The 26,715-nt window shown below is 40.3% G+C and overlaps 2 protein-coding genes across 5 annotated transcripts in view; one reads left to right on the forward strand and one right to left on the reverse strand.

Annotated features, from left to right (window-relative positions):
* Positions 1-24,615, reverse strand: part of EIF2AK1 (eukaryotic translation initiation factor 2 alpha kinase 1) — a 30,186-nt gene extending 5,571 nt beyond the window's left edge. Inside the window, exons 1-12 of one of the 4 annotated variants that reach the window (XM_058569305.1) lie at positions 24,431-24,615; positions 18,758-18,916; positions 16,074-16,207; positions 14,908-14,945; positions 13,643-13,742; positions 13,022-13,102; positions 12,280-12,379; positions 11,686-11,743; positions 11,039-11,366; positions 9,673-9,784; positions 8,390-8,509; positions 5,681-5,781 (exon numbers count right to left, since the gene is read on the reverse strand). In XM_058569305.1, coding sequence (XP_058425288.1) covers positions 5,681-5,781; positions 8,390-8,509; positions 9,673-9,784; positions 11,039-11,366; positions 11,686-11,743; positions 12,280-12,379; positions 13,022-13,102; positions 13,643-13,742; positions 14,908-14,945; positions 16,074-16,207; positions 18,758-18,916; positions 24,431-24,548 — 1,449 coding nt within the window. In that variant the 5' untranslated portion in view covers positions 24,549-24,615. Of the gene's footprint in view, positions 1-5,680; positions 5,782-8,389; positions 8,510-9,672; positions 9,785-11,038; positions 11,367-11,685; positions 11,747-12,279; positions 12,380-13,021; positions 13,103-13,642; positions 13,743-14,907; positions 14,946-16,073; positions 16,208-18,757; positions 18,917-24,430 lie in introns of all 4 variants that reach the window. The other 3 variants (XM_058569304.1, XM_058569307.1, XM_058569306.1) reach the window with 3 other exon arrangements.
* On the forward strand, positions 100-4,683 carry ANKRD61 (ankyrin repeat domain 61). Its single transcript, XM_058569310.1, has 3 exons — positions 100-335; positions 2,010-2,107; positions 3,738-4,683. Exons 1-3 carry the CDS (start codon positions 120-122, stop codon positions 4,681-4,683), a joined length of 1,260 nt encoding a protein of 419 aa, XP_058425293.1. The 5' UTR covers positions 100-119.
* Positions 24,616-26,715: the final 2,100 nt, after the last annotated feature.

The raw sequence follows: 26,715 nt of genomic DNA on the forward strand, positions 1-26,715 counted from the left end.
CTCAACAATTCTAGAATAGTTCTAGAACTGAAGTGAAGGAATCATAAAGAGACTGAAACTGGCCAATTCCATAACAAGTTTCCCCTGAACTCTTAAGTCCTCACTCTCAAGTTTTTCTCATGGGAAACATAACCAGGAGAGGCAGCGATAAGCAGGTTGCTGAAAGTGCCGAGTCACCAGAAGAAGGCCCGTGCGCAGCACTTCACAGGAAACTCTACGAAGCCATAATGAGAGAAGACTGCACCACCATCCAGGTACTCCTAAGAAGCTACCCCGTCAACCAGCCCATGTCCATTCTGGCCAACTCCTCCAGCTACAGATCACTTCTGAGCCAGGTACTTGCTTTTCAGCTCACTTTTAGTAAAAAGACAGGATGCTTCGGAAGGAACACCACCTAATTCTTGGGAACTCATCAAACCTCCTCACTGCCCTTACCACGCCCAAGGCTCAACAGTACATCTCAAGCACACTCCAGGCCCAGAGCAGTGTTCTTCTAAGTCTGCAGTGCCTCCCTTTCAGTTATTACACACAAACTGATGTGAGAAATCATTTTGAGCTCATTTGGTTGGAGGAACATTAATGTCATCCTCTCAAATAAACCAATGGTGATTACATCCAGGTGATGGAATTTTTTTTTCCCTTTTTTACATATACTTTTTCATTTTCTAATTTTTGTGTGTGTGTGTGTGAGGAAGATTAGCCCTGAGCTAACGTGGGATACCAATCCTCCTCTTTTTGCTGAGGAAGATTGGCCCTGGGCTAACATCCGTGCCCATCTTCCTCTACTTTATATGGGACGCTGCCACAGCATGGCTTGACAAGCAGTGCATGGGTCTGCACCCGGGATCCAAACCTGCGAACCCTGGGCCACCGAAGCAGAGCGAGAGAACTTAACCACTGCACCACCAGGCTGGCCCCTCATTTTCTAAATTTTTATGCATCATTATCACCTTTATACTTAATTTTATATATATATTTTATATATATTTTATATATATATATTTTATATATATTTTATAAATATATATTTTTTTATATATATATATATTTTATATATATTTTATAAATATATGATAATTTGTAGTCCATAACCTGTGAAGAATGGATGAGTCCAGACATGACTGGAAAAAGGAACATCTAAATCATGTCTATCATTTAGAAATGGCGGCCTGTTGAGTTACCTTACCTGACTTCCGGGTCAGCGCCGTGTTCTAGCAAACAAAGCAAACTCTGGGCCTTGCGGTATTCGACAGCCAGGTGTATGGGGATGATGGACTGCATTATATATATATATAAATATATATATAAATATATATATTTATATATATATAAAATATATATATTTATAAAATATATATATATTATAAGTAATATACTTAAAGTATATTTAAGTGTATATATATATATAATATATATATACTTATAGTATAAGTATTACTTATACTTTTTTTCAAAAAGTCACCCTCTCCTTTACCCACCCTCTTCCCTTATCTTGCAGTCATGCTGTAAAGCCACTACTTATATATATATTTTAAGAACTGGCATAAAGAGCTCTGCTAATCATAGAACATATGCTGCATTATCTTTGAATCCCTGAAAAGGCAGGTTTTACTACTGCTACTAAGACTTTAGCAAAGCCTCAAACAACACAAAACCTACTTGTCAATCACCCTGTGGGTTAATCTAAGGACTAAGTGACTTAACAGCAATTACCATTAATTTTACACTATGAGCTCTTCACAACAATCAGCTTTCAAAGCTTTAAGTTATTTCTGCCTTGATAAATTTGCATTTATGTAAAACACCAATTTCATAATACGAAATTCACTGGTTTGGGGTCATTTAAAACAGGCAAAAAGAAAAGGAAAATTTCAATGCACATACCAGAAAAATACTGAACCAATGAGATATTAAACACATTTATTTCCTTTGAAATGGCAAGCTAACACAATTACTATTTCTAACTACACAGGGCTACTTGTAACGTATTCTGGTTTCCTCCCCTGAAGCAGATGCAGTCCATCATCCCCATACACCTGGCTGTCGAATACCGCAAGGCCCAGAGTTTGCTTTGTTTGCTAGAACACGGCGCTGACCCGGAAGTCAGGTAAGGTAACTCAACAGGCCGCCATTTCTAAATGATAGACATGATTTAGATGTTCCTTTTTCCAGTCATGTCTGGACTCATCCATTCTTCACAGGTTATGGACTACAAATTATCATGTTTTGAATGAACCCATTTCTTTACTGACTAGATGAGATACTCTGAAAAACTGGAAATAACGCAGGAACACAAATCAGTCAGCCCACTCAGAGCCTCCTGAGTATTAAGCACTCAGCAGTGGTGGTGTGGAAAATGCCCTAAGTCCTGGTCACTGCCCCCAGGGAGTTTAAGGACCTAAGTTAGGTATGAAAAATAAGAAAATATGAATAGGCAACAGATTTTCTTGTTTCTATCCCTCCACTAGAAGGTACGCTTCATGAAAAGAGAAGTTTATCTTGCTCATCAATGTATCTTCACCACCTAAACCAAGGCCTGACACTTAGTAAGTGCCCAATACATACTACCTGAATGAATAGAAGAATCACACGGCATAAAAATAATATAACTTCTTGCCCCCACCACCTTAAAAGAAAGTTAAGCCCCAAATCCTTACCACACTCCAGAAGAGCCCACTTGACCTGTCTTGCTCTCACCCTCCCCACCCCTGTGGCTGCACCACACACCCCACCCCAGCTTTGCAGGTCCTCTCAGTCTTTCCACAACTGGGCCATCACAAACTTGCCCCATCCTGCTCAGGGGATCCTCCAAACACCCTTTCCCACCCTTCAAACCACAGGCCATCCCTGGGTGAGGCCTTCATACCCCTCTAGAACTCTGCCCACTTGCAATATTTTATTTACTCAGCTGTTCAGACAGTTTAATGTGTTCCATCCTGAACTGTAAGCTCTGCAAAGGTAAGGACTACCAACTATCTCACCACAGCCCTAGCATAGGGCCTCACACTAAATGAACATATGTGAACTGAAATCATTGCTAACTTCAGTGGAGCACTCAGACGTTCATAATAAACCTTCCCTTTTCTATGCCAAAATAAAAGAGGGAATCCTGAGAGATTTCAGTACAGGAGTAGATGAGGGCCAAGTTGTCAAACACTCATTCCACCTAGGCTACAGCAGGATATGAAGATGACCTGGCTTCACTAACTTCAGAGTGACTGTGGGTCTCCAGATTCAACCCCTGTCCTCCATTCTACCTACACACATGAGTAAAAATGTCAGGTAGAGGAGCAGATGCAGAGCCACTGAGCACTGAGTCAATAGGAGTTCTGGCCCTTGATGGCTCACTTCTCTGGTAATACCAGATCATACTTAAGTCCACACAATTTTACTGAATGGCTGCTGACTCAGCACAGCACTGTGTGAGGTGCTGGCGTGCAGAAATCACCAAGATAGAGCCTTGAAGAGGCCATAGTCCCAGCAGGAGTATTAACATCCAAACAAGCTGCTAGAGGAAGCTGGGCCCCTCCATGCTGTGATGCATACCACTGTTCCCCCAAACCTGCTGTGATAAAATCCTGAGAAATGAAACAGCAATGCAGATTTTCAAACACTTCTTTAAAGTAATTAAGGGTGATTACTGTAAATAAACGTTGCCTTCTAAAGCACTAACTCTTCAAGTAGAGCCATTCCCACTGTGAATCGACTGTAACCTGAGATCAATACCTATATTCCAGGGATACAAGAGGCCTCACCACACTTCACCTGATGCTCCTGCACTGGCCAATCACTTCTACCACGTGGACAGAACCAGGGAACAGAATCCAAAGGATCCTGACAGATATTCAGAATAACGCTATAAGGTGTCTCCACATTCTGTGTGAACACGGAGCTCAGGTGAATGCTCGAGTAGACAACAGCCAGAAACATTCACCCCTCCACCTGGGCATAATATATGGTAACTATCCAGTCCTCTCCATTTTAGCCCAAAATGGCGCCCATGTCAATGCTATTAATGAATCCAGCATGACGCCCCTTCACATGGCTGCAAATATACTGAATAAGGAGATGATAGAAACACTAATTTCCTGTGGAGCCAATGTTAACTGTGCCGTCTCTTCCACGGGGAACACAGCCCTTAAGCTGGCGGTGTGCACCGCATCAGGGAAAGCAGGCCGACTGCTGGCTGCAGGAGTGAGCTGTATCCGCCTGCTGCTGATCCACGGAGCCAAAGTAAATGCCCAGGACCACGAAGGTCAAACCGCTATCCACGAGGCATGTTTTGGAGGCAGAGAGGCAATAATCAATCTCTTGCTCGAATTTGAAGCAAACGTTAACATATTAACAAGAAATGGGGAATCTCCAATATATATGTATCTTCAGCGCAGTTCCAATACAAGAGACACAGCACTTCTTGCCAGGCTACTTTATCACTCTTATCCTTTGAGACTGACCAATAACCAAGGAACTCTACCTGCAGGACTCATGCTCCCACAATTCCACCTCTTAAGGGAAACCCTAATAAAGTTATCTCAAAAACTCTTATCCCTAGAGGATATCTGTAAAAGAAACATCAGAAATATTTATGGTGAGAAACACAAACAACACTTGAAGCAACTTCTCCCAGGGAAGATATGGAATTCTGTATATGGTTATTACGACTTAGCTCACCTCTTCAAGTAAGATCTCGAAGTTTCACAGTGCCATAGGATTTCAGTAACTCAAACCCCATTTTCTGGCTACACATATACCCAGAAAATACTTAACCCATCGCTTTATGCATCCCAAATTTACAAACTATTGGTTCTTAAACCTCTTTCAAAAAATAAAATGATTTGCATATTAACTTTTTATTCCTAAATATTCTTTTAAATGCATTTTCCATGATTTAATTTTTGCCCAAAAAGTAAGCAAATTAATTTAAAACTCTCAGCCAAAGAAGTAAATATATTTTCTCTTTCTTGATAGTCTTTACAGAATAAAAATCGGAATAGTCATTACGGATTATTTAAAACATCAGAAAAAAATTTCCCATGTTAAATTTCCTTTAAGATAGACAATTATTAAAATAGATTTTACCTCTATGGCTGAAATAATACACGAGTTTTTTTTGTTGTTTTTTTGTTTTTTTAAAGAGAGGCAACGTGTTTATTTTATTTATTTATTTTTTTTGGTGAGGAAGATCAGCCCTGAGCTAACATCCATGCCAATCCCCCTTTTTGCTGACAAAGACTGGCCCTGGGCTAACATCTGTGCCCATCTTCCTCCACTTTATATGGGACGCCACCACAGCATGGCCTGACAAGTGGTGCATTGGTGCACGCCGGGGATCTGAACCCTGGCCGCCAGCAGCGGAGAGCACGTACTTAACCGCTACGCCACGGGGCCGGCCCAATACATGAGTATTTTTGTCAGCATTAAATACACTTAGCATCATCAATTATATCAGTACTCAGAACACACTTACGACTTGAAAAACACGGAGAATTTTCAAATGTCCATAGATTACTGCTTTTAAACTCAATCTAAAGTTTTCATATTCTCAACCTATGGAACGATGACTTACATAAAAGTAATGATAACCTCCTAAGTAAATGAACTAGAGTACATAATCCCATTTCATTCAATGAGCTGATACCAAGTCAACTCTGATAAGAAGCATTTAGCCTCCCCCACTTACCTTAAGATCTCTGTGGACAATTCCCATGTTATGTATGTAAAATACACCTTCCACCAATTCTTGAAAAATTTTTGTTGCAACACTGGCCATAATATAAGGACCTTGAAGTAAAAAAAATAGTTTTATTTCTCTAATTTTTTTTTTACTCATTACATTAACATCTAAATGTTAAATGTAGTTCTAAATACATTAACATCTGACACCTATATAACATTCAGATCTTCAACAAAGTTAACACTCCAAAATGGTTTCAAACCTAGAAATTAGCAGGGAGGGCTCCTCGACTAGCAAAGAAGCCATCACAAACTAGCACCCAACAGTCAACAGACTTCGTGTCACCAGAAAGAGAGGACCTCTCATTTCACTCAGAGCCCCTGTATTAATTACTTTGTGAACAATCTCAGGCATCAAGTGGCTAGACTAGATGTTGGTTAAGTTCCCTTCAACCCTTGACATCCTAGGGTTTAATGCTAATAAATCCGGTGTCTGGCCCACTGTGGACTAAAGACATGATTACAAATAATGGAATAAGATAAAAAAAGATAAATTACATTAGCCCTACGGGTGAGCTTTCATCACCTGGAAGATTTGGAATGCTGCATTTTTCAAAAATGACTGACAAATGAAATATGCAGGGGGTCGGGGGAGAGTAAATGAATTAATTTACCTATTAATGTGATGACATAATATGCGAATTTAGAGAGTGGAGAAGTTTTGTAGAACTAAAACAAAAATTGATGAAGAAACAAATCTGGAGTTTTCCAGTCAAGTAAGTTTAGTAATATAATAAAAACTTAATAGCTCTTCTCTATTCATCATTTTAAATTATTAACCTATTGTTTACCCTCAAGCACAAGAACACTACATGCTCCCTTCTCCTCCTTGAATGGGCCTACAGCTCAAACCTATTTCACACTCTCCTTTTACACTATCTAGCATATAACTTAGGGACCTCAAGTACTTGAGAAGACAGAAAACTGTGTGTGTGTGTGTGTGTGTGTGTGTGTGTGTGTGTATGTGTGTACACAATGGCTCCACTACAAGCACCTCCAGTATGACTCCCCCTCACAATGAAGTGACCAACCTCGTGGCTAGGTAGAAATGCACGGAGGGCTTTTCAATTTTCACAACTATTCAGAAGAACTACATCTCTTCAGTCTGTCTTTAACATGGTTCTCATTTTAACCTATCTAACACATCCCAATGATGGGCAACTTAGAGCTTCAGTCATCACACAGGGCCCTGATCCAGAGATAACAGTTCCCATTCACTCACGCTACGTCCTTTAGACTTCTGCTTTAATCCAACAGCCCCACAAAATGGGGACGACCCACAGTTTACAGGTGAGGAAATAGACTGCGAGCAGTTCCCTGACTTGCCCAAAACCTTACAGCTGGTGAGTACTAGAGCCAGGATTCAACCCAGGTCTATCACTCACGGGACTGCTGGGAACGATTAAGGTAAAAATATAATTGAGGTAAGGAATAATATAAAATATAAATTTTAATTTATTTAAAAATATAAAACTTTTTAAAATATTTTTTAAAGAAAAATATACATCATGCTAGCAGTATCATACATATCTTGCCTTCACTGTTTTGATAGCTTTCTTGTACTAGATGGCATAAATCAGAGTTCTCATCCCACACTTCATTAGGGACTCTTTTCCAAAAGGAAGTTTAAAGAGCAACTGCCCGCAGGACTGTAACAAACCATCCTCCTTTTCAGAAAGACGTCGGCACATAGCACTACAATGCCCGTGCAGCAGGCAAAGGATACACCTTGACAGGGCACGGAAAATACCCCACACACTACTTGCCACAACCCAACTGAGCAAAGCCCAGCACATCCTGATTACATGGTCAACAAAGGGGCGTGAGGAGCTGCTGGAGGGAGATGTTCCGTTCCTGTCTCTGTTGGAAGCTAGTCTAAGATTCTGAATAGGTTAACGGACCTACTTAGGGCTATACTGTCATCAGAAGTAACAAGCAAATGATTAATTCATCAATATTTAGTTCAGTCTTTATCTAAAAACAGGTCACTCGCATCCCCTATTTTGATAATCTAATACAGTGAATTTCAACTTTGACTACACATTGGAATCAACAAGGGAACTTTAAAAAAAGATACCAAAGGCTACACTCTATCCTAGACCAACAATATAAAAATTACTGGTGTGGTCCCAGACAACACCCTTTTTAAAAAAACAGACTTTAGGGCCGGCCCCGTGGCTTAGCGGTTAAGTGCTCGTGCTCTGCTACTGGTGGCCCGGGTTCGGATCCCAGGCGCACACCAACGCACCGCTTATCCAGCCATGCTGAGGACGCGTCCCACATACAGCAACTAGAAGGATGTGCACTTATGACATACAACTGTCTACTGGGGCTTTGGTGGGGGACAAAAAAGGCAGGGGGAGGATTGGCAATAGATGTTAGCTCAGAGCCGGTCTTCCTCAGCAAAAAGAGGAGGATTAGCATGGATGTTAGCTCAGGGCTGATCTTCCTCACCAAAAAAAAAAAAAAGACTTTATTTTTTAGAACCACATTAGATTTACAGAAAAATTGAGCAAACAGTACAGACAGTTCCCATTGACCCCACACCCAGATTTCCCTGTCACTAACACCTTACTTTAGCACAGTATATCTGTCACAATTAATGCACCAATACTGATACGAGTCCACAGTTCATTCAGATGTCCCTGGTTTTTACCTAATGTCCTTTTTCTGTTCCAGGATTCCACCCAGGATACCACATTACACTTAGTTGTCATGTCTCTTGAGGTTTCTCTGGTCTGTGACAGTTTCTCAGACTTTTCCTGTTTACGATGACCTTGACAGTTTTGAGAAGCACTGGTCAGGTATTTTGTAGAATGCCCCCCAACTGGGATCTGCCTGATGTTTTTCTCATGATAGGGCTGGGATTACGGGTTTCGGGGAGGAAGACCACAGAAATACAGCGTCTTTCTCATCACATCTTATCGAGGGCACACACCATCAGCCTGACTTATCACTGTTGATGTTGTCCTTGATCACTAGCTGAGGTGGTGTTTGTCAGGTTTCTCCACTGTAAAGTTATTCTTATTTATCGACAACATCTTTTTAAAAGTTCCCTAGGTGATTCCAACATGCAGCCTAAGTTGAGAATCAGTGTTATAATTTAAAAATATTAACCTAACAGAGTATTTCTAGAGGATATATAACTACAGGGGAGGGAGGAAGATCTGGATCTTGAGGGAGACAAACTTCTCACCACACACCCTTCTAATAAAGGTTTCTTTAAAGGGTTTTTTTTTTTTTGTAAGAAGACTATATTTTGAAGTTAAAAAAATAAAATAAAGGCCAGCCAGATGGTGCAGCAGTTAAGTGCGCTCGCTCTGCTTTGGCAGCCTGGGGTTCACAGGTTCGGATCCCGGGTACGCACCGACACATCGCTTGTCAAGCCATGCTGTGGCAGCATCCCATATAAAGTAGAGGAAGATGGGCACGGACGTTAGCCCAGGGCCAAGCTTCCTCAGCAAAAAGAGGAGGATTGGCATTGGATGTTAGCTCAGGGCTAGTCTTCCTCATAAATAAATAAATAAATAAATAAATAAAACATGTACTTAAATTTTTCCTTAAAAGAATTTTTCCGTGTCCCACATACAGAAACTAGGAGGATGCGCAGCTATGACATACAGCTATCTGCTGGGGCTTTGGGGGAAAAAATAAATAAAATTATAAAAAAAAAAAAAAAGAGTTTTTCCAAGACCTAAAATCATTAACGTAAATTCTAGCATATTACTGCTTAAATCAACAAACCATGTATCTATCATAGAGAAAATTAACTTCTAAATATCTATTTGTTTTTGAAAAATGTTGAAATAAGCATAATTGTTCCTTTGGTTTAAAAAAAGTGATTTTTTCCCCCCAATCCAAAGCAGCTGGAGGCAGAAGGCAGCTCTAACTCCGTCTTTATTTGCCAGCCCCGGACTTGCAGACCCATATGGTACTTACAAGCAGATTCGTCCACACACTCTCGGCCCCGCTCGTTTCTCTCAGCTATCCAGTCCCACAGCGAGCGCTCACACAGCTGCATCTGGATGTGCAGCATTAGGTGGTACTGCACCTAGGGGACAACACATCGCCAGCTCCCGACTCTGCACGATTCTCTCACACTCTTCATTTAGTCAATAAATACTCACTAGCCTCCTCTAGGTCAAGCACGGGACTCAGTGCTGAGGACAGAGACAACAGACACAGGCCTGTCTGAGAAGCCCAAAGTCTAGTGAGGGAGACAGACAAGTAAAACAATACTTAAAATGGTGTGTCACAATCCAAGGGGGCAGGGGCAGGCCTGGCTGGAGTTGGGCAGGCATCAAATGGCAGAAGCTCTTGAATGTGACACCAAGCCACTGGGCCTGAAAGTGTTTGGTCTGATTGTTATGGAAACAGTTTTTACAGCTAAGATAAAGTATCAAAGAATGGCTATATGATATTCCACTACTTTATGTATGCCCCAAAGTATATACACACTTTGGCCGGCTTCACATTGTCCATAACTAGGAACTTGTTCAAGGAAAAGGTAAGCAAAAATTAAGCTTACTATAGCCCATTCGTTTCAGCATTCAGGAAAATTTTCCAAATTTAATACAGAGAAATGAAGCAATTCTGCTTAAAAGTCCCTCAAACTCAGCTCCTTTGTATTCAGGTGAATCTGTTCAAAGTTCTATGTTTCATACAAAAACACACGCACGGAGCCACATATTCCCAGACAAGAAGAATTAATTCTGCGTGTGGATATACAGAAGGTATATTTTTATAATCTCAATATGACAGATCACGCATAGACCCTGTTAATGTTCACGTTTTTTTAATACTAATACCCAATACTGGTGAGAGTACATGGCAGTCTCATCAGCATATCAGTGTAACCTTCAACAAGAGTACGCTGAAAACCAACCTGGTCATCCTACCAGGACCCTCTCCTAAAGTCATGTTCCAAAATAGAGAAAATCTTTCTGCATAAATATATTTTTATAGCATGATGCTAACGTTAATCAGAAACAGAGTGTGAATGATGCTTCCAAATCCAGGGTACATATATGAGAATATCTAGAGGAGGAACTGACCCAGGTAGAGAGGACAGAAGAGGATTAGTAGGAGTCAAGTAAGTGAAGGAGGAAAGACAAAATATAAAGGCCGAATGTCAAGGGGGAACATGGCAAGTAGAAGAGACTGAACACAGGGCAAAAGCAGAGAAAGGGAGGGGCGCAAGGTGGGAAGTCAGCTGAGGAAGAGGGAAGGCCATATCTAATCACAGTCCTTTATGTGATTATTACGGGTAAACATCACATCAGTAGGTTGTGGGAGAGTAATCTACCTCTGTCTGCCCCAACAAGGTTAACTTTTCTTCAGAAGATTCCTCAGTGGATGCAAAATTCTCTTCTAAGTCTGAATTATGCCTAGCTGGCAGCTGATGCTCTACAATCGATCTGGAAGACAAATCAGCCAAGCCATTTTCTTGGAGCTCACTGGATGATTCAAATTCACTGGCGTCTCTTGTGAATAAATTGGTCGTGTAGTTCACCAATCTGTTATTCTGATTTTCCATGCCAGATTCTCCAAAAGATTTTTCTTTTTCTGAAGTGAACTCGGCAAAGATAATGGATGAGCCGTTACTTTCATCACTTTTAACATCATATTGATCTCTGGAGGAAAAAAACAGTAAAGATAAAAATCAGTGCAAAAAAAGATCAAGAGTAACTCAACTGTTCTTTCAAGTCTGTATGAATCTCACTGGTAAATTCCTGAAAAAAATGGCATCAAATCTGTCTAGCAGCAACATTTATTTAAAATACTGACAGAAAATATCTGAGAGAAGGAAATAATTTAACATTTTGTAATGAAAATAAGCAAAAAGAAAGTCTAAAACACTCCTGAGCTCCTAGTAGCAAAAAGCAAAGGCAACTCAATGCAGGCGATAGTAGGTAATGTCCTGTGTGCAAAAAGCACACAAGAGTCACATACCTGTCATCCTCCTGGTCCGAGATCACTTCCAGGGACGGCAACTGAATAGAAATCCTGTCTGCTGAACAAAAACAAAAGAAAATCTTCAAGAAGCCCAGTTTTCTAATTTATAGTCAAAGGCAGAACTAAAATATACAATTAATATTAAATGAGACTGTAAGTCTAAAATGTCACGACCTTCTGGCAAAATACAACATGCTTACTCCAATGACTGGCACATTTTAGGAACTACAGAAACAGAGCTGTTCAATTATACCAGGGGTCAGCAGAGTTTCTGTAGGGGACCTGACAGTAAATACTTTAGGGTTTGCGGGCCCTGTGGGACTCTGCTGCAACTACTCAACTCTGCTGTTGTAGTGCAAAAGCAGCCACAGACAATACATATGAATGAGCCTTTGTCCTAATAAACTTTGACACTGAAATTTGAATTACATATAATTTTCACAAAATAGTCTTCTTTTGATTCCTTTTAACTATTTAAAAATGTAAAAAAAACATTTTCAGCTTGTGGGGTGCATAAAAACGGGTGGGCCAGATCTGGCTCACCGACTCAAGTTTGCCAGCCCTTCAACTATATCATCAAAAACTGCTTACCTTGCGTTTGAGCCACGTGAACATGTTCTATCCAAGCTGTGTGATAGCCTACAATATTAGGATGCTGGAGACCTGCCAGCACCTTCACTTCCCGTAATACCTAAAGAAGAAACGCACTTAATTCTGGCTTTCACTGAAAATTTGTTAAATTTTCATGGTATCAAATACTATCTTGTTCCAGAGAAAAATAATAAAAACCTCTCTCTACAAGGAATCTAAACTATACTAAAATAATGGGGATATTTTTGTGAGAGACAAGTGGCAATTGTTACAGCAACTAAATAACTTACATGCATATAGCACTTTATACTTTTCATAGCTCATTTATAATCATTCTCTCATTTGATTTCTACAACAAAGTCCAGTCCTCGAAGGTAAATAAAACCATTGTTGTCACCACTATTTCAAGGGCGGGAGACAGAAGTGGCTTAGAGAACTAGGTCATTTGCCCAGGACCACACAGCATGTCAGGGAGAAGACTGGGACCTGAACTGAGCTTATGTTTTTTTATAACATGTTGTATTGTATATGAATAATTTAGTTAAAAAATTAATTTCCCCAGCAATGACCCTGAAATGCGGGCAATCTGAAATACCTCAAAAAAAATTAAGTCAAATAAACATTAGTAAACTGACAATCCACACCACCTATTTGCCAAATATATACACACACAAACATATAACTCTTTCTAAAGGACCTAAATACTCAATTATTCAAAATAAATAAATTTTAAAAATCATACCTTCATGCAATCTGTTTTAGTTGCACCCTTGATCAGGATTTTTTTAATTGCATAATATTGACCATCTAATTTATTCCTGACCTAAAAAGTAGAGGAAAAAACAAAGTATATTGTGCCATTAAGTTCCAGCTGAATCAAGAAAGTTCTTTTAACCTGAGCTTAGATAATTCAAACTAGCCAAAGGGATAAAATTAAGCTAAAGACATGCATTCTATCTACTATATTCAGGAAAGTCAGCCTTAGTCAGCCACACGAGAAGATTTTCAAACCACATTAAGAGTCCAACTTCTAGAAGCTCCAGGTCTGAAAACGGGAATGTTAGAAAAGGGCTATGTAAGGCCCAAAACACAAAGCACAACTTTTTTCAGTAATACATTTTTAAGAAAAAATTAACTATAGAACAAAAACTCAAAGTTTCCAGAATCCACCTAAACCACCAACACGGTTAGGAAAAAATTAAAACCTGGCCACTTCCCTTGTAAATGACAAATCTTAATGAAAAGTATTTATTTACAATTTCTAGGAATTTTCCTTGGAGCACTTTAAATACTAACAATGAAACCAATTTCTCAAAATACATTTATCTGAGTAGCAGGTCAAAACGAACGTGTGGAAAACAACCTTGTACACTCTTCCATATCCACCTTTTCCTAAGACGGCGAGCTCTTCAAATTCATTTAAGTAACGTGACGTTTGTGCTTCAAAGGCTACTTCCCTTGATCTGAAAGTTAAATACAAACAATCAATATTACAACATGAGAGAATCAAAATGTTCTGGGATAGTTCATGCTCACCATACTACTCGTTCATCACAACACTGTGGGAATTTGGAAAGGATGCGCTCAAATGAAACTTTTCATCCTCTATGAAGAAAGCATTTGCTAAGCAAATTGAGAGTGTAATAATGGTAGCAAGGGGATCGTGAATCTGATTTAAGTATTTCACCAGTAATTAGTATTCCAATTGGAAATTACCATCAAAGATTTAAAGCAGGAATCCTAAGGATGACTAACAGGCAGCAGTTGATCAGCTGAGCTCAGTAATAAATTTACTTATATTTCTTAATGATTCAGACCAGTGAGATTTGTTTTTTTTGTGTCTGTGTGTGAGGAAGATTAGCCCTGGGCTAACATCTGTGCCCATCTTCCTCTACTTTATATGGGACGCCACCACAGCATAGCTTGATAAGTGGTGCGTCAGTCCGCACCTGGGATCCAAACCTGCGAACCCCAGGCTGCCAAAGCACAGCACGTGAACTTAACCCCTACACCACCAGGGCAGCCCCAAGACCAGTGAGATTTTAAAGCATTTCCTACATACAGCCAAAATGAAACGGTCTTCCCCTGACAGACCTGGATATCAGTACTCTGAATTAAGGGTGAGGCTGATGGAATCCACACTGAATGGGCAACAGGGGATCAGAGAGGAGGGAATAAGAAGTAAAGCAAATCTTGGAGCAGTAATTAATTACTGAGAACAAAGTTTTTAATCTTCATAAACTACCCCAAGTACATTATTTTTTAACCTCAATACTAATTTCTGACTAATTCATGATTAATTCTTAATTCTCATTTCTTTGGGATAGTTTACTCTTTGCATGATCAAAAACGTATTTAAGGGGCCGGCCCGGTGGCGCAAGCGGGTAAGTGCGCGCGCTCCGCTGCGGCGGCCCGGGGTTCGCTGGTTCGGATCCCGGGCGCGCACCGACGCACTGCTTGGCAAGCCATGCTGTGGCGGCGTCCCATATAAAGCGGAGGAAGATGGGCACAGATGTTAGCCCAGGGCCGTCTTCCTCAGCAAAAAAAAGAGGAGGATTGGCGGATGTTAGCACAGGGCTGATCTCCTCACAAAAAAAAAAAAAAAAAAAAAACGTATTTAACACATACCTGATCATCTGAGTATGAGAATTATCCTCACAAGGATCCTAAAATCAAAAAGTTATTTTTAAAAAGTATTTTGAAAATTTCATGGAGTAAGGAATCTATCAAAATTCGATATCATGTTAATAGCCCCAATTGCTCAGACAATACTAGGGAAAAAAAACTCACAGCCAATGGCCTTTTCATTATTACTTAAGAGTTTACAATTGAAAATATTTCTTTCTTAACCAAAAGATCACTACTAAAAGAGCTGTACTCTGCTATGTACTGACAAAGCTAAGAATTTACCAAGGAGCTCCATCAGCAAATAATGTTCTTTACCTTCAAAATATACGCAGAAACTGACCACTTCTCACGTTTCCACTGCTACCACCCATTCCAAGCCACCAACACCTCTTGCCTGTATGACCGCAACTGTCTCCCTGCTTCTGCTCTTGCCCCCCTCAGTCTAGTCTCAACACAGTAGTTGGTGTGATCCCATGAAAATCTGAGTCAGATTAAGTCACTCCTTTGCTCAAAATCCTGCAATGCTTCCCATCTTAAACTCTGAGTAAAAACCAAAAGTATTAAAAGTCTCAAGCTCCTACTCCGTCTGTCCCTCTTGCTGCCCTCCCTGTCCCTCCTCTCCCATACTGTCCCCCTGCTTACTTTACTCCAGCCAAATGGCTGCCCATCAGCTTCCCAAACATGCCACACACACTGCGACCTCTGGGCCTTTGCAATTACGGTGCCTCTGCCTAGAATGCTTTTCCTCCTCATTCTCTCGACTTCAGCTTCTGACTTACATGACAGTCTCAGTGAGGCCCTCCTGGCAATCTTATACAAAAAATTCACCCATTTTCTAAGCCCCTTCTCTGCTTTAGATTTCTCTTTAACACTTACCACCATCTAACACCCTATATAGATGTTTTCTTTTCTATTGTTTACTGCCCCTCATCAAAACATAAGCTCCACGAAAGCAGGGATTTTTGTCTCTTTTGTTCACTGCTTGAACCTCAGCATTTACAAGAGAGCCTAACGCATGGCAGTCACTCAATGAACATTTGTCGAATAAACAAATTAAAGGCTAATTTTTACAAACCTGTTGTATAATCAGGATTTCACAATGCTTTAAAATACTCTTGAAATTACAGTGTTTTTGTCACACACAAAGTACACTCTGCAGTGCTCACCTGACGAACTCTCTCCTTAGCCGACCTCATCAAATGGGTGATGGCCCTGTTGTGATGTAGTCTCAGTGAGCTAAACTCATCGCTGCAAGTGAAGGAAGACAGCAGCCCCATTTTGATAAAGGTCTGACAAAGTACTAGAAAGAGAACAGGAAAAACTATTATCAGAAAAGCCATCAATATAATGGCAATTATAGAGAGTAGACAGAGAATAAAGAGTAATAATAGCCTCCAGAAGAAAAAAAACCCTCTATAAGAAAAAAGTTATGTGTATGCACACATTACAACTTGGGGATTGAGTCTCTAAAAGAGAACACGTGTTACCCTCAGTGATCAGCAGCACACCTATACTTACTGAGCTGATGCTGAACAGTCATTTCTTTACCCTGTCTGGTCAGTCAGTAATGTACTAAGTTCCATTTTAAAAAAAGGCGAGAAAAAAAAGTAAACATAGTAGACTTCTGACATCCAAACACATTACACTTTGCTGACAGACAAGCTGAGATGATAAAGACAGAAGTAGAAGCAAATGATTAGAACTGACAACAAAAGTGAGTATTAATTGTTGTTTTCGATTATGGAATATCTTGAGCCAACATACAAAGAGCACAGATGAGGTGTGTGTACAGACCAAACACCAGGGAGAAAGTCAAGTCTGAAGTCACAATTCCAGGCTCCTCAGAAAAAGATGTTTCTACAAAAGTGCTTGGCTTTTACTCATTCAAGGAATATAAATACCATAGACAATATTCTTTCTATACGGAAAACTCTCCACTTAGATTATCAACTAACTGAATCACACCAAAAACATTTAAATATATCTTGTTTAAAAGTTCATTCATCTAAAAAGGCTGTGTATAAGGAATTCAAAAATACCTTAAAATCAGCAAGATTCATAGATTTGCTTTAATTAGGAGCAAGAGTACTATATTAGAATCATTATAATCTGCCTTTCTTGATGATGAGTCCAATACAACAATTCCCAGGTACCAACGCTTTGGAACCTACAGAACACCCCCTTTTGTACAATACATCTCCTCACCACATATTCAGGAAAATAATAAGTGTACACTATACAAATAATATTTACCATTTTTCATGTCCCAACAAGCTCATCAAAATGATAATTTACCTTTAACTTAAAATTACCTTCTAAGATCACATAAAGGTATCCATGAGTTTGAGGATTTCCAACACCAAACAAGACTTGGAATTTTTGGTAGAAAAGACCCTTAGAATCTGGGTCAGAGCTATTAAAGAGGCCCACAATGGTCTCAGTCAATGAGTTGAACCAGAAACACCACAATCTCTAATTCTGCTCGCTTTTGTGCTCAACTTTCTCATACAAGTAACCTATGGCAGGAATGAAAATAAACATTTTCAACAACTGTGGTATAATAAGAAATATATTTGGTCTTTGTCTCTTGTTCCTGACATACAGCTCCTAAAACTCTTGTAATTTCCTATGTGATAGGGGGGCTAGGAGCATCTTTTGTTCCAATATTTGCTTCTTTGACCTCAACTCCCCACACGAGAGCTTCTAAAATGCTTGAAATCTCCAGTGATAAGAGTGTCTTTTTGTATGCTAATGAGATGAATGGTGGCTGGGGTCCCCTAGATAGCTTGAGGGCTGGTCATCAGAAAGACCAAGCCATGATTAGAAGCTTAGAACTTTCAGCTCTATCACCCATCCTCCAGAGAGGGGAGAAGCTGGAGACTGAGTTAACAATCAACTGTGCAAATGTGATAAAGGCTCCATAATAACCCCTAAAGTATATGGTTCAGAGAGTTTCTGGGTTGGTGAACACGTCCATGTGCCAGGAGGGTGGTACACCTCAACTCCACAGGGGCAGAAGCTGCTGCGCTCTGGACCCTACCCTATGTGCCTCTCCATCTGGCTATTCATCTGTATCCTTTCTCATATCCTTTATTATATAAGCATAAGTAAGCATCTCCTGAGTACTGTGAGATATTATAGCAAACTATCAAACCCGAGGAGGGGGTAGTAGAAACCTCCAATTTGTAGCCAACTCGTACACAAGTGTGGGTAACCTGAGGATCCTGGGGACCCACTACTTGCGACTGGCATCTGAAATGAGGACAGTCTCGTGGGACTGTGCCCTTAACCTGTGGGATCTGACACTAACCCAGGCAGAGTGTCAGAACTGAATTGAACTGAATTGTAGCACAACCAGCTGGTGTCAGAGAACTGGTCAGTGTGGGGAAATACCTCACATTTGGTGTCAGAAGTATTCAGTGTGTAGAGGAAAACAGCTTCCTTTTCAACAACACAAAACACAACTGTTCCAGTGCTCTGGTCAAGAACTGGTTCAGAATGAGTATGTGTGATTTTCATTTACCTACTCATCGACTAAACCATAACAGATCTTCAAAAATCAAACGAATTATCATGCCATAAATGCAAAATAACTATCTTTCATTTACTTAAATACACACAATTTTATGGTTGTTAACCTTTTGGAGTCCCCAGTGATTATACTCATAGGGAATTACCTATAGGAAAATAAAAAATGAATTTACAAAACTACTAATTTAGTAAACTACTAATTTAGTAAACTACTAATACTTATTTCAAATTTTTATATACTAGCTGCTTCTCAGACCCGCAGCATTCAACGACGTAGTATTTTCACAAGTTTTATTTAGCAACATTTCCTCTTACTAACATTTAAACACCTGTCTTGAGCGAAGTGGGTTTGGTTCATGCACATGGCTCAAGTGCTCCAGCAAAGAAACAAGCAGTAGTTGGTTCGCAACAGCAAAAGGGAAAGCCGGCTGTTGCAGGGGTCCTCGGAACACCCGAAGCTCTGCTGGGACATCAGATTCTAAAAATTAAAAAAGGAAAAACTTTTAATAAATGGTAAACATATCCCATAATGACAAAACAGCAGATTCTAATTAATGAACCACAAACTATGAAACCTGGATATTAAAAACGAAACAGTAGTGAAGCTGAGTGGGGTTAATCTCATTTCCGGAACTGAGTTTTGAGCTGGATTCTGGAAGCTGGAGCACTAGCAGGAAGATGCCATTGGGGGAGGGGAGAAAGTTCTGGTAGTGATGTGTAACGATGTATGCAAAAGTAAAATTAAATAAGTATTCAAGCAAATAAGCAAGCAAGCGGAACAGGATGGCTTCCTTCCTTCGAGAGGGCAGGCTAGGCCCAGGTGTAAAGAAAGAAGTTTGGTAGAGGAGAAAGGGAAAGGGAGGAAGGGTGGAAACTTTACTCTGAGCGTGTGCTACATATGCACCAGGTGTTCAATATGCACAATTTCATTTAATCCTCACAAAACAGTAACAGGTAAGGGTTACCATTCTCATGTTACAGGTGAGGACACTCTGATCTCGAAGAGAGGTTAAGGAACTTACAAGCAGGCAGATCAGACTGACTCCCAAGTCCATCCTGTTTCCACTACACAAGATCAAGCAGACAGTTGAGTTGGCACTTAAAAGCTGAAAGTCATAAGTTCTCACTCTCCATTTACTTAATATATTATTAAATAGGCCAAAAACACAATGAAGGAAAAATGTTTGAGGAAACTGTTCTGGAAACATGTAATAGGTAGCCTGGAAGGAGGGATACAACAGTCAACAAGGAGAAGTTAGGATGAGCCTAGTAAAGGAGCTAAGTGGCAGAAATGTGGAGGAAAGAACAGATCAAGAAGGAAACAGGCCAGGATTTAAAACACTAGCAAATGGGCTGGCCCCGTGGCTTAGCGGTTAAGCGCGCGCGCTCCGCTACTGGCGGTCCAGGTCCGGATCCCGGGTGCGCACCGACGCACCACTTCTCCGGCCATGCTGAGGCCGTGTCCCACATACAGCAACTAGAAGGATGTGCAACTATGACATACAACTATCTACTGGGGCTTTGGGGAAATAAATAAATAAATAAAATTATTAAAAAAAAAAAAAGGGCAAGACACAGCCTGTGGAAGCTGACCACGGACACCCCCTTCGTGACCTGGGTCCCGCCCTCCATCCATACAGCACCCCGGGTACCCCGTGTACCTCTTAAAAAAAAAAAAAAAAAACACTAGCAAAGGGAGGATGCAGGTGTCAATGAGTGTGAAAATCGGTAAGAGGGGCTGTCAGAGGAATGAATGAGCCACTCAATTGGAAATGCCCTGCAGAAACTGGGACCATACATCCTACACCTACTAAAATCCTCCCCATTTCAACTATTCTATTACACTCTCCTCTATAAAGCACTAACGGTTGTGGAAGAACCAGTTTTCAAATCCAGACTTCATTCACCAGTTTCCTCTCTGACCTACAGGTGGCCAAAAAAAGACCTGCATGTATGGAGATGTGCTCTTCATTTTAAATGAATACTTACTGTCTGAGTATGGGAAAGAAAAAGAATGAAAAATGTGGCCATGTAAAAACTTCTCTATGAAAAGACATCTTACAGTTAAAATATGAATCACAAAATCAGATACAGTACCTGTATGTGTACTAAATATGACAAGAAAAAGAAAAGATAATAAAATGTATATAAAGCTCTTACAAGCTCATAAGAAAATGAAGCATAATTAAAATTCAAATAGATTTAACATAACTAGTAACTAATGACATACATTTTAAAATAACTACAGTACCAGAGTTTGCCTCAGATTCATAACTATTTAAAACCTGGTATTTGTTAAGGGCATAGAAAAGTAGACGTTTTCAAATACAAGGGGGTAAAAGTGTTTGCAACCTTTGGCAACACATTGTAGAATTTAAAATGTGCAAACCTTTACCCAACAATTCTACTTCTAGAAATATATACCAAGGATATAATTAAACAAACCACCACAGATATATATGTACAAGATGGTCAGCATAACACTTTAAAATATTGAAAATTTGATAAGTTATATACATAGAATACTATACAGCTGCTACAAATGATGCTGTATAGACAGATAATCAAAAATAGTTCATTATCAAGTCAAAGAAGCAAGCTATAAACAGTAATACTAATGAAAGTGAGGCAAGAAAGACAGTTTCATATGTTGGAGATAGTTGCATACAAACTCACACAACCTTTCTGGTCATCATTTCAGCAAAATGCATCAAAACATTTTTTTAGAAACGTATTTCTTTGACCCAGCAAATCCTACTTCCGTGAACCCATTCTAAAGAAATAATGAGATATTAACAAAGATTTATGTATATAGATGTCAAACTCATTATTTCTAATAGTAAAAGAAAGACAAACCTATTTTCCAACAATAGTGCAAAGACTAAATGATAGTACAGAATGTGATAGCCATTTTAAAAAAACATTTAAAAACAATGTTTTTAGGGGGCCAGCCCAGCGGCGCAGTGATTAAGTTCGCGCATTCCAGTTTGGCGGCCCAGGGTTCGCTGGTTTGGATCCTGGGTGCCGACCTACTCACTGCTCATCAAGCCATGCTGAGACGGCGTCCCACATAGAAGAACTAGAAGGACCTACAACTAGGATATACATCTAGGTACTGGGGCTTTGGGGGAAAAAAAGAAAAAGAGGAAGATTGGCAACAGATGTTAGCTCTGGGTCAATCTTCCTCAAAAAAAAGAAACAATGTTTTTAAAGGCTAATCTGTCACAGGAAAATACTAATACAACATCACATTTAAAAAGCAGAGCATAAAAAAATAAATAAAAAGCAGAACATAAAATGTTTATTTGATCATACTACTAGGATCACAATTTTAAAATATATTTATTTTATAGCTATATCCATATATCCATACAAAAAGAATGGAAAGAACAAAACAGACAAAACCTCTGCCCCTCTGTTTTCAATGATATATTGACAGAATTTGTAAAAGGAATGAAATTACAGTGAACATGCCGTTTTAGTCTCCCTGTTTGACCCTTGGTATCTAGACATCTACCTGGCATACAGCAGCTCTCAGCAAACATTTGCAAATGAATGAGCCACACTGTCAGCAGTGAGTTCTCCGGGATGTGGGATGTGAGTACAGGCGACCTTCCCCTCTTTTTCCTTTACTCCTTGAGTTTTTGTGAATGATTTCTCTAAATTTTTATCTTATTTGGAAAAATCAGAGAGAAATCTTTAATCCAATTATGATTCCTTTGACAAATAATTTTAAACACAAAATTTATCAAATAAGTTGTCTCTAGCAAGGCCAAAATGTAAACAGTAGCCTCTGGGTGATGAGATTATGGTTTTTAAATTTTCTTCAGGCTTTTCTACATTTGCAACATATTCTGTAATGTGAAATCTTATTTTTTTAATATACTGATTTGTTAACAGTGGTGGGATTATGGTTAGGAGGGTTTTCTGCTTCTTTATACTCTTATACTTTCCAATTTCCCACGAGAAAATTCTAGTTTTTAATAAGAAAAACAACAAAAAAGAATGGTTGGTCAGTGGAGTCGAATGAATCTAATAAATCAAGAAAATGACAGCTTTAAAAAGACTAATCAACAAACACTCAAACACAGGAAGGAGCGACACTGAGAGGAAATGAAGGCTGAAACTGCAAGTTTCCCATTTCACAGTTCTGGTCAGGAGTAGAAGAGGAAAAGTGGCTAAAAGGAAAGATGAGGTCAAGTCCTCTTATAAAAGAGTAAGAAATAAGATACAGACCCTAGGTGAATTACAGTTCTAGACTTCTGCCAAGCAGGAGAGGAGCAGACAAACAGGAAAGGGATCACCTAATTCAATCTCCTCAGGAAAGCATGATCCAAGTGGTCCATTAGTGAATGAGAGAGGAACCTGGAGGATTAATCTGAGGTAAAAATTATGAAAAACCCATGTCAGATGAAAGAAGAAAAACTAATGAGTCTCACAACAGGCTTACTGTTGGCCCTCCTTCTAATGCAGGCTGTTCCACAGGAAAAAAAAAACAAAGCGCACAGAACCTTTGATCAAAGGCTGATGTTGGCTCTAGGAGAATCCCTACACAATAGACTGCTGAAGAACACAGGTTTTAGAGTCACATGTACGTTCTGAATTTTCTGACTCTACCATTAACTGGCAGAGTGACCTCCTCACATCATATTGACAACCTCTGAGAAATCATTTAACTATTCTGTTTTTATGTCTACTAAAAATGAAACTACATTTTTCACAGACCTTACTTTTCATATAGAAAGATAAATTATGTCTAGACATTCTGCGCCTCTGAAAGAAAAGGCAGTATGTAAACACAACAGTATTATTAGTAACCTAGGGGAAGGAAATTTTTCAAAGCTTATCTTCGATCACTCCCTTCAAGAATAATCTTTAGTTTGCAGAAAACCTTATCACCACGTTACAGACAAGACGGATTTGGGTGTTTGTCGCTGGGACTTTTCCTATGACATAACACTTTACGTATTACTAAGCTGCTATAATATACCACCTTACATGTATATTATACACGTAAGTTTGTCCATTAAAAAATAGTTATCTTCCAACTTTCCTCTGTTAATGGCCTACATAAATTACCACCGCAGTCCGCTTTTGTCTCCCTTTAGGGTCAAGGATTATAGGTAGTATTAGGGATGAAAATCGAAGAACTTAAGGAATAAATGAAAAACCTTTTCAGCCCATCCTGCACCTTTAAATCCATTGCAACATGTTAATACTTATTTCATGCTTCAACTGAATGTGTATTCTCTGTAATCATCCTATTCAAACTATCATACAGTAAAAACCTCCCTGACTCAATGTATTCATTCTTGATAGCACAATTTAATTTTTAAAATTGCCAAAACAACTGGTAGCAATTAAAGAGCCTAGTGCACTTCCAATAAAATATTGTATACTTCGCACTGTTTAATGTTTTAAATACCTCTCGCTTTATGCTGAGTAACTTGACTGCCATATCTCCTGATAACCAAAGGCTCGAGAAAATCGGGGCATTTCTTTTTTAAACCGAAGAGGGCGATTTCCATACTGCCTCACTATAAGGAGTCGTTAGCTACCCTATCAGTGAAGCAAGACAAGAGAAGCTACAAATCAAAACGCTTAACCCAAACTGTTCAGCGCATAGGGCCTGCAAAGTCCCATTCCAGGACTTTACAAGCTCATGCTTCTCGCCTGACAAATCCACAGGGCTTGAGATCTGGAAAGCAGCCGAAGGAAGTCTTAGCAGGTCTGAAGCCCTGAGTTCGCGCACAGGAAACCAAGGAAGAGAAACGTAAACAAACGAGCGAGTCGCTGACACTCGTTTCCATAAATGTTTACCTTACCCAGACGGCTCGCCCGCCGCCCCCCGCACTGCACCCCGGTGCAAGCCTGGATGCAACTGAACTTGCCCAGGTCCCGAGGCAAACCTCACCGCTGCCCTGCCCACCCAGCAGTGAAGGTGGACGGGGGAGGGGGAGGGGGAAGCGGCCGCAGCATTCGCGTCCCTCACCGTCATACTTGGGGTCCGAGCCCTCGGCCGGGAAGTCGATGGCAGGCGGCGCAGGCACAGCTCCCGCCCCGTCGCCCTCCGCCTCGCGCTCCCGGGCTCCAAAGCCGCCCCCCAGCATCGCCGTCCGCGCGGGGCGCAGAAAAGCCCGCCAACCCGTCCAGCGCCGCCTCACTCGGCGCCTGCACCGATCGCCACCGGATCCGGAAATAGCTCCTCGCCTGGCGGAAGACCCGCCCCGGCCCCCCGCGCGCCGCTGTCTGGGGCGGGCCTGCCACAGGCTCCGCCCCTTCCCCCTTCCGCGAGAGAAAGATGGGCTGGTCCTGCGTGGGTGCACGCGCCCTGGTGGCCTGGCCCTCGGGCGCTGGGCCTCTAGGCTTAGGGTGCGGGACGTGGGAGGAGGGATCGGGCTAGGTGCGCTGTACCCCGGGTCAACCCCGGCCTGCTCCCCTGGCCGCGCCTCTCCGCTGTCCTGGAGACCTGAGTACCCGCAGATGAGTCAGCGCTCACATCTCACGCCAGGACTCGGTTGCCAGTGAAAGAACTGGGTGTCTGCAGAGATTCTGATCCAAATGTTTACTTTTTGCGGATACAACAGTCACTATTTGTCGTTTTATTTTCCAGAAAAAAAAAATCAAAAGCAGCTAGAAGACCCATCTCAACGAAAACTGAACCTATTTTGGTCAACCGTTAAACCACAACAAAACAGGACATGCCAACTGGAAGTTCCAAAGTGAATCCAATCTAACAAAAATCCCGCTGGTTCTGAGACTGAGCTTTCAACCGAAATGATTTCAAACCTGAAGCAGCCTTTTCCAAGTGCTCCCATGGCCACACTGGATCAACTGTTGTTTGAAGCCCTTAGCATCAAAAATCCTCCTTTGCCCTCTGGAGATGTGTCTGATGACTTCGTCACCAACCTAATGTTGGAAATAATTTTTAGATCACAGATCAGATAATGTAGCTGGAATAAAAGCCTTTCAGATTTTGGGCCTCAACCCCAGTGCGATGTGCAAAGGTGGTATTGTTTAAGAACTTTTATTTGAGCACCGTTTCCATATAAAGTCACACTGGATGCATTTAACCTGACAGAAGCAATTAAGGATGTAGTTCTCCAAATAACTCCCAAAGGTTAGGGATGCCCCTTTTCATGCCCTGCTGATGGGAAAAGCACAGCCTTTCTGGAGGGTGATTTGTCTATATGTATCCACAGCTTTAAAAATGCAAATACTTTTGACTCATCAATTTCACTTTGAGGAATTTATTCTAAGGAACAGGTTAAGAACGAGCAAAAAGATTTAGCTAAAATAAATTTTGGCTAAATAAATGATGAACATCCATACAGTGGCACACTTTGCAACCATTAAAAAATGTTGCTGTGCAGTATCTGGTTCTCACCACTTTTCCACCACCACCAGAATGGAGAAAAAAGGCAAACTCATTCTGGTTAGAAAATAAATGAAGGTAACCCGTCTAGAAGACGATTTGCAATTTATAGTAAAAGCTTGTAAATAGGCATACTCTTTGACCTACATATAGGATCATATCCCAAGGAAATAATCAGAATAGTGAAAAAAGATGAATCTATAAGAAAGTTCATCAAAGTGTAGTTTATGATAAGGAAAAAAAAAAAGCGCTGAAATAAATCCAAATTCCAAATAGAAGAGCAGTTAGGCTACATCCATGAAATGAAATCTCATGCAGCCATTACAAAAATTGGAAAAAAAAACAAACAAACAAACAAGAAACACGTTCCTCTCTTGCCTTCCATGATATAGCACAATTCTAGTTTTCCTCTATTTTACTGGTCCTCCATCTCGGTATCCCTTTCTGGATCCTCCTTCTCCAAATGTGTAATTCTGTAGGGCTCTTGTCATGTCACTCCAAATTATCTCAGGAGATAACCATGTGCATTGCTATCACTTTACATACCATCTATAAGCTGACAACTCCCAAATGTATCTCTGCAGCACAGACTTGTTCTCTTGGATGACTCAAAAGCATCTCAAATTTGACTGAAAGTGAAGTCTTGGTATTCCTCCTAAAACTTGTTTTCCACTATCCCTCTTCGTCTGTTTAAATAGCATTCGATCTACACACTTGTCCAAGCCTAAAACGTGAGAGTCAACCTTTATTCCATATCCAGAATATATCTAGGCTGCCCACAAATTAATAAAAAAATAAAAAAATAGAAACATGATACAGCATATAAACATGCAATATTAAACATACAGTTAACTGAAAAGGAACCCCAAATGGCCAATAAACATAGGAAAAGATGCACAAAT

Source organism: Diceros bicornis, chromosome 26 (genome assembly GCF_020826845.1).
Source record: "Diceros bicornis minor isolate mBicDic1 chromosome 26, mDicBic1.mat.cur, whole genome shotgun sequence".
Taxonomy (NCBI): domain Eukaryota; kingdom Metazoa; phylum Chordata; class Mammalia; order Perissodactyla; family Rhinocerotidae; genus Diceros; species Diceros bicornis.

Excerpts from the sequence above, each read along its gene's own strand:
- ANKRD61 (XM_058569310.1), top strand. The coding sequence starts at position 120 with ATGGGAAACATAACCAGGAGAGGCAGCGATAAGCAGGTTGCTGAAAGT. Across the intron at positions 336-2,009 it reads ACAGATCACTTCTGAGCCAG|CAGATGCAGTCCATCATCCC; the intron begins GTACTTGCTTTT and ends CCTCCCCTGAAG. Across the intron at positions 2,108-3,737 it reads GGCGCTGACCCGGAAGTCAG|GGATACAAGAGGCCTCACCA; the intron begins GTAAGGTAACTC and ends CCTATATTCCAG.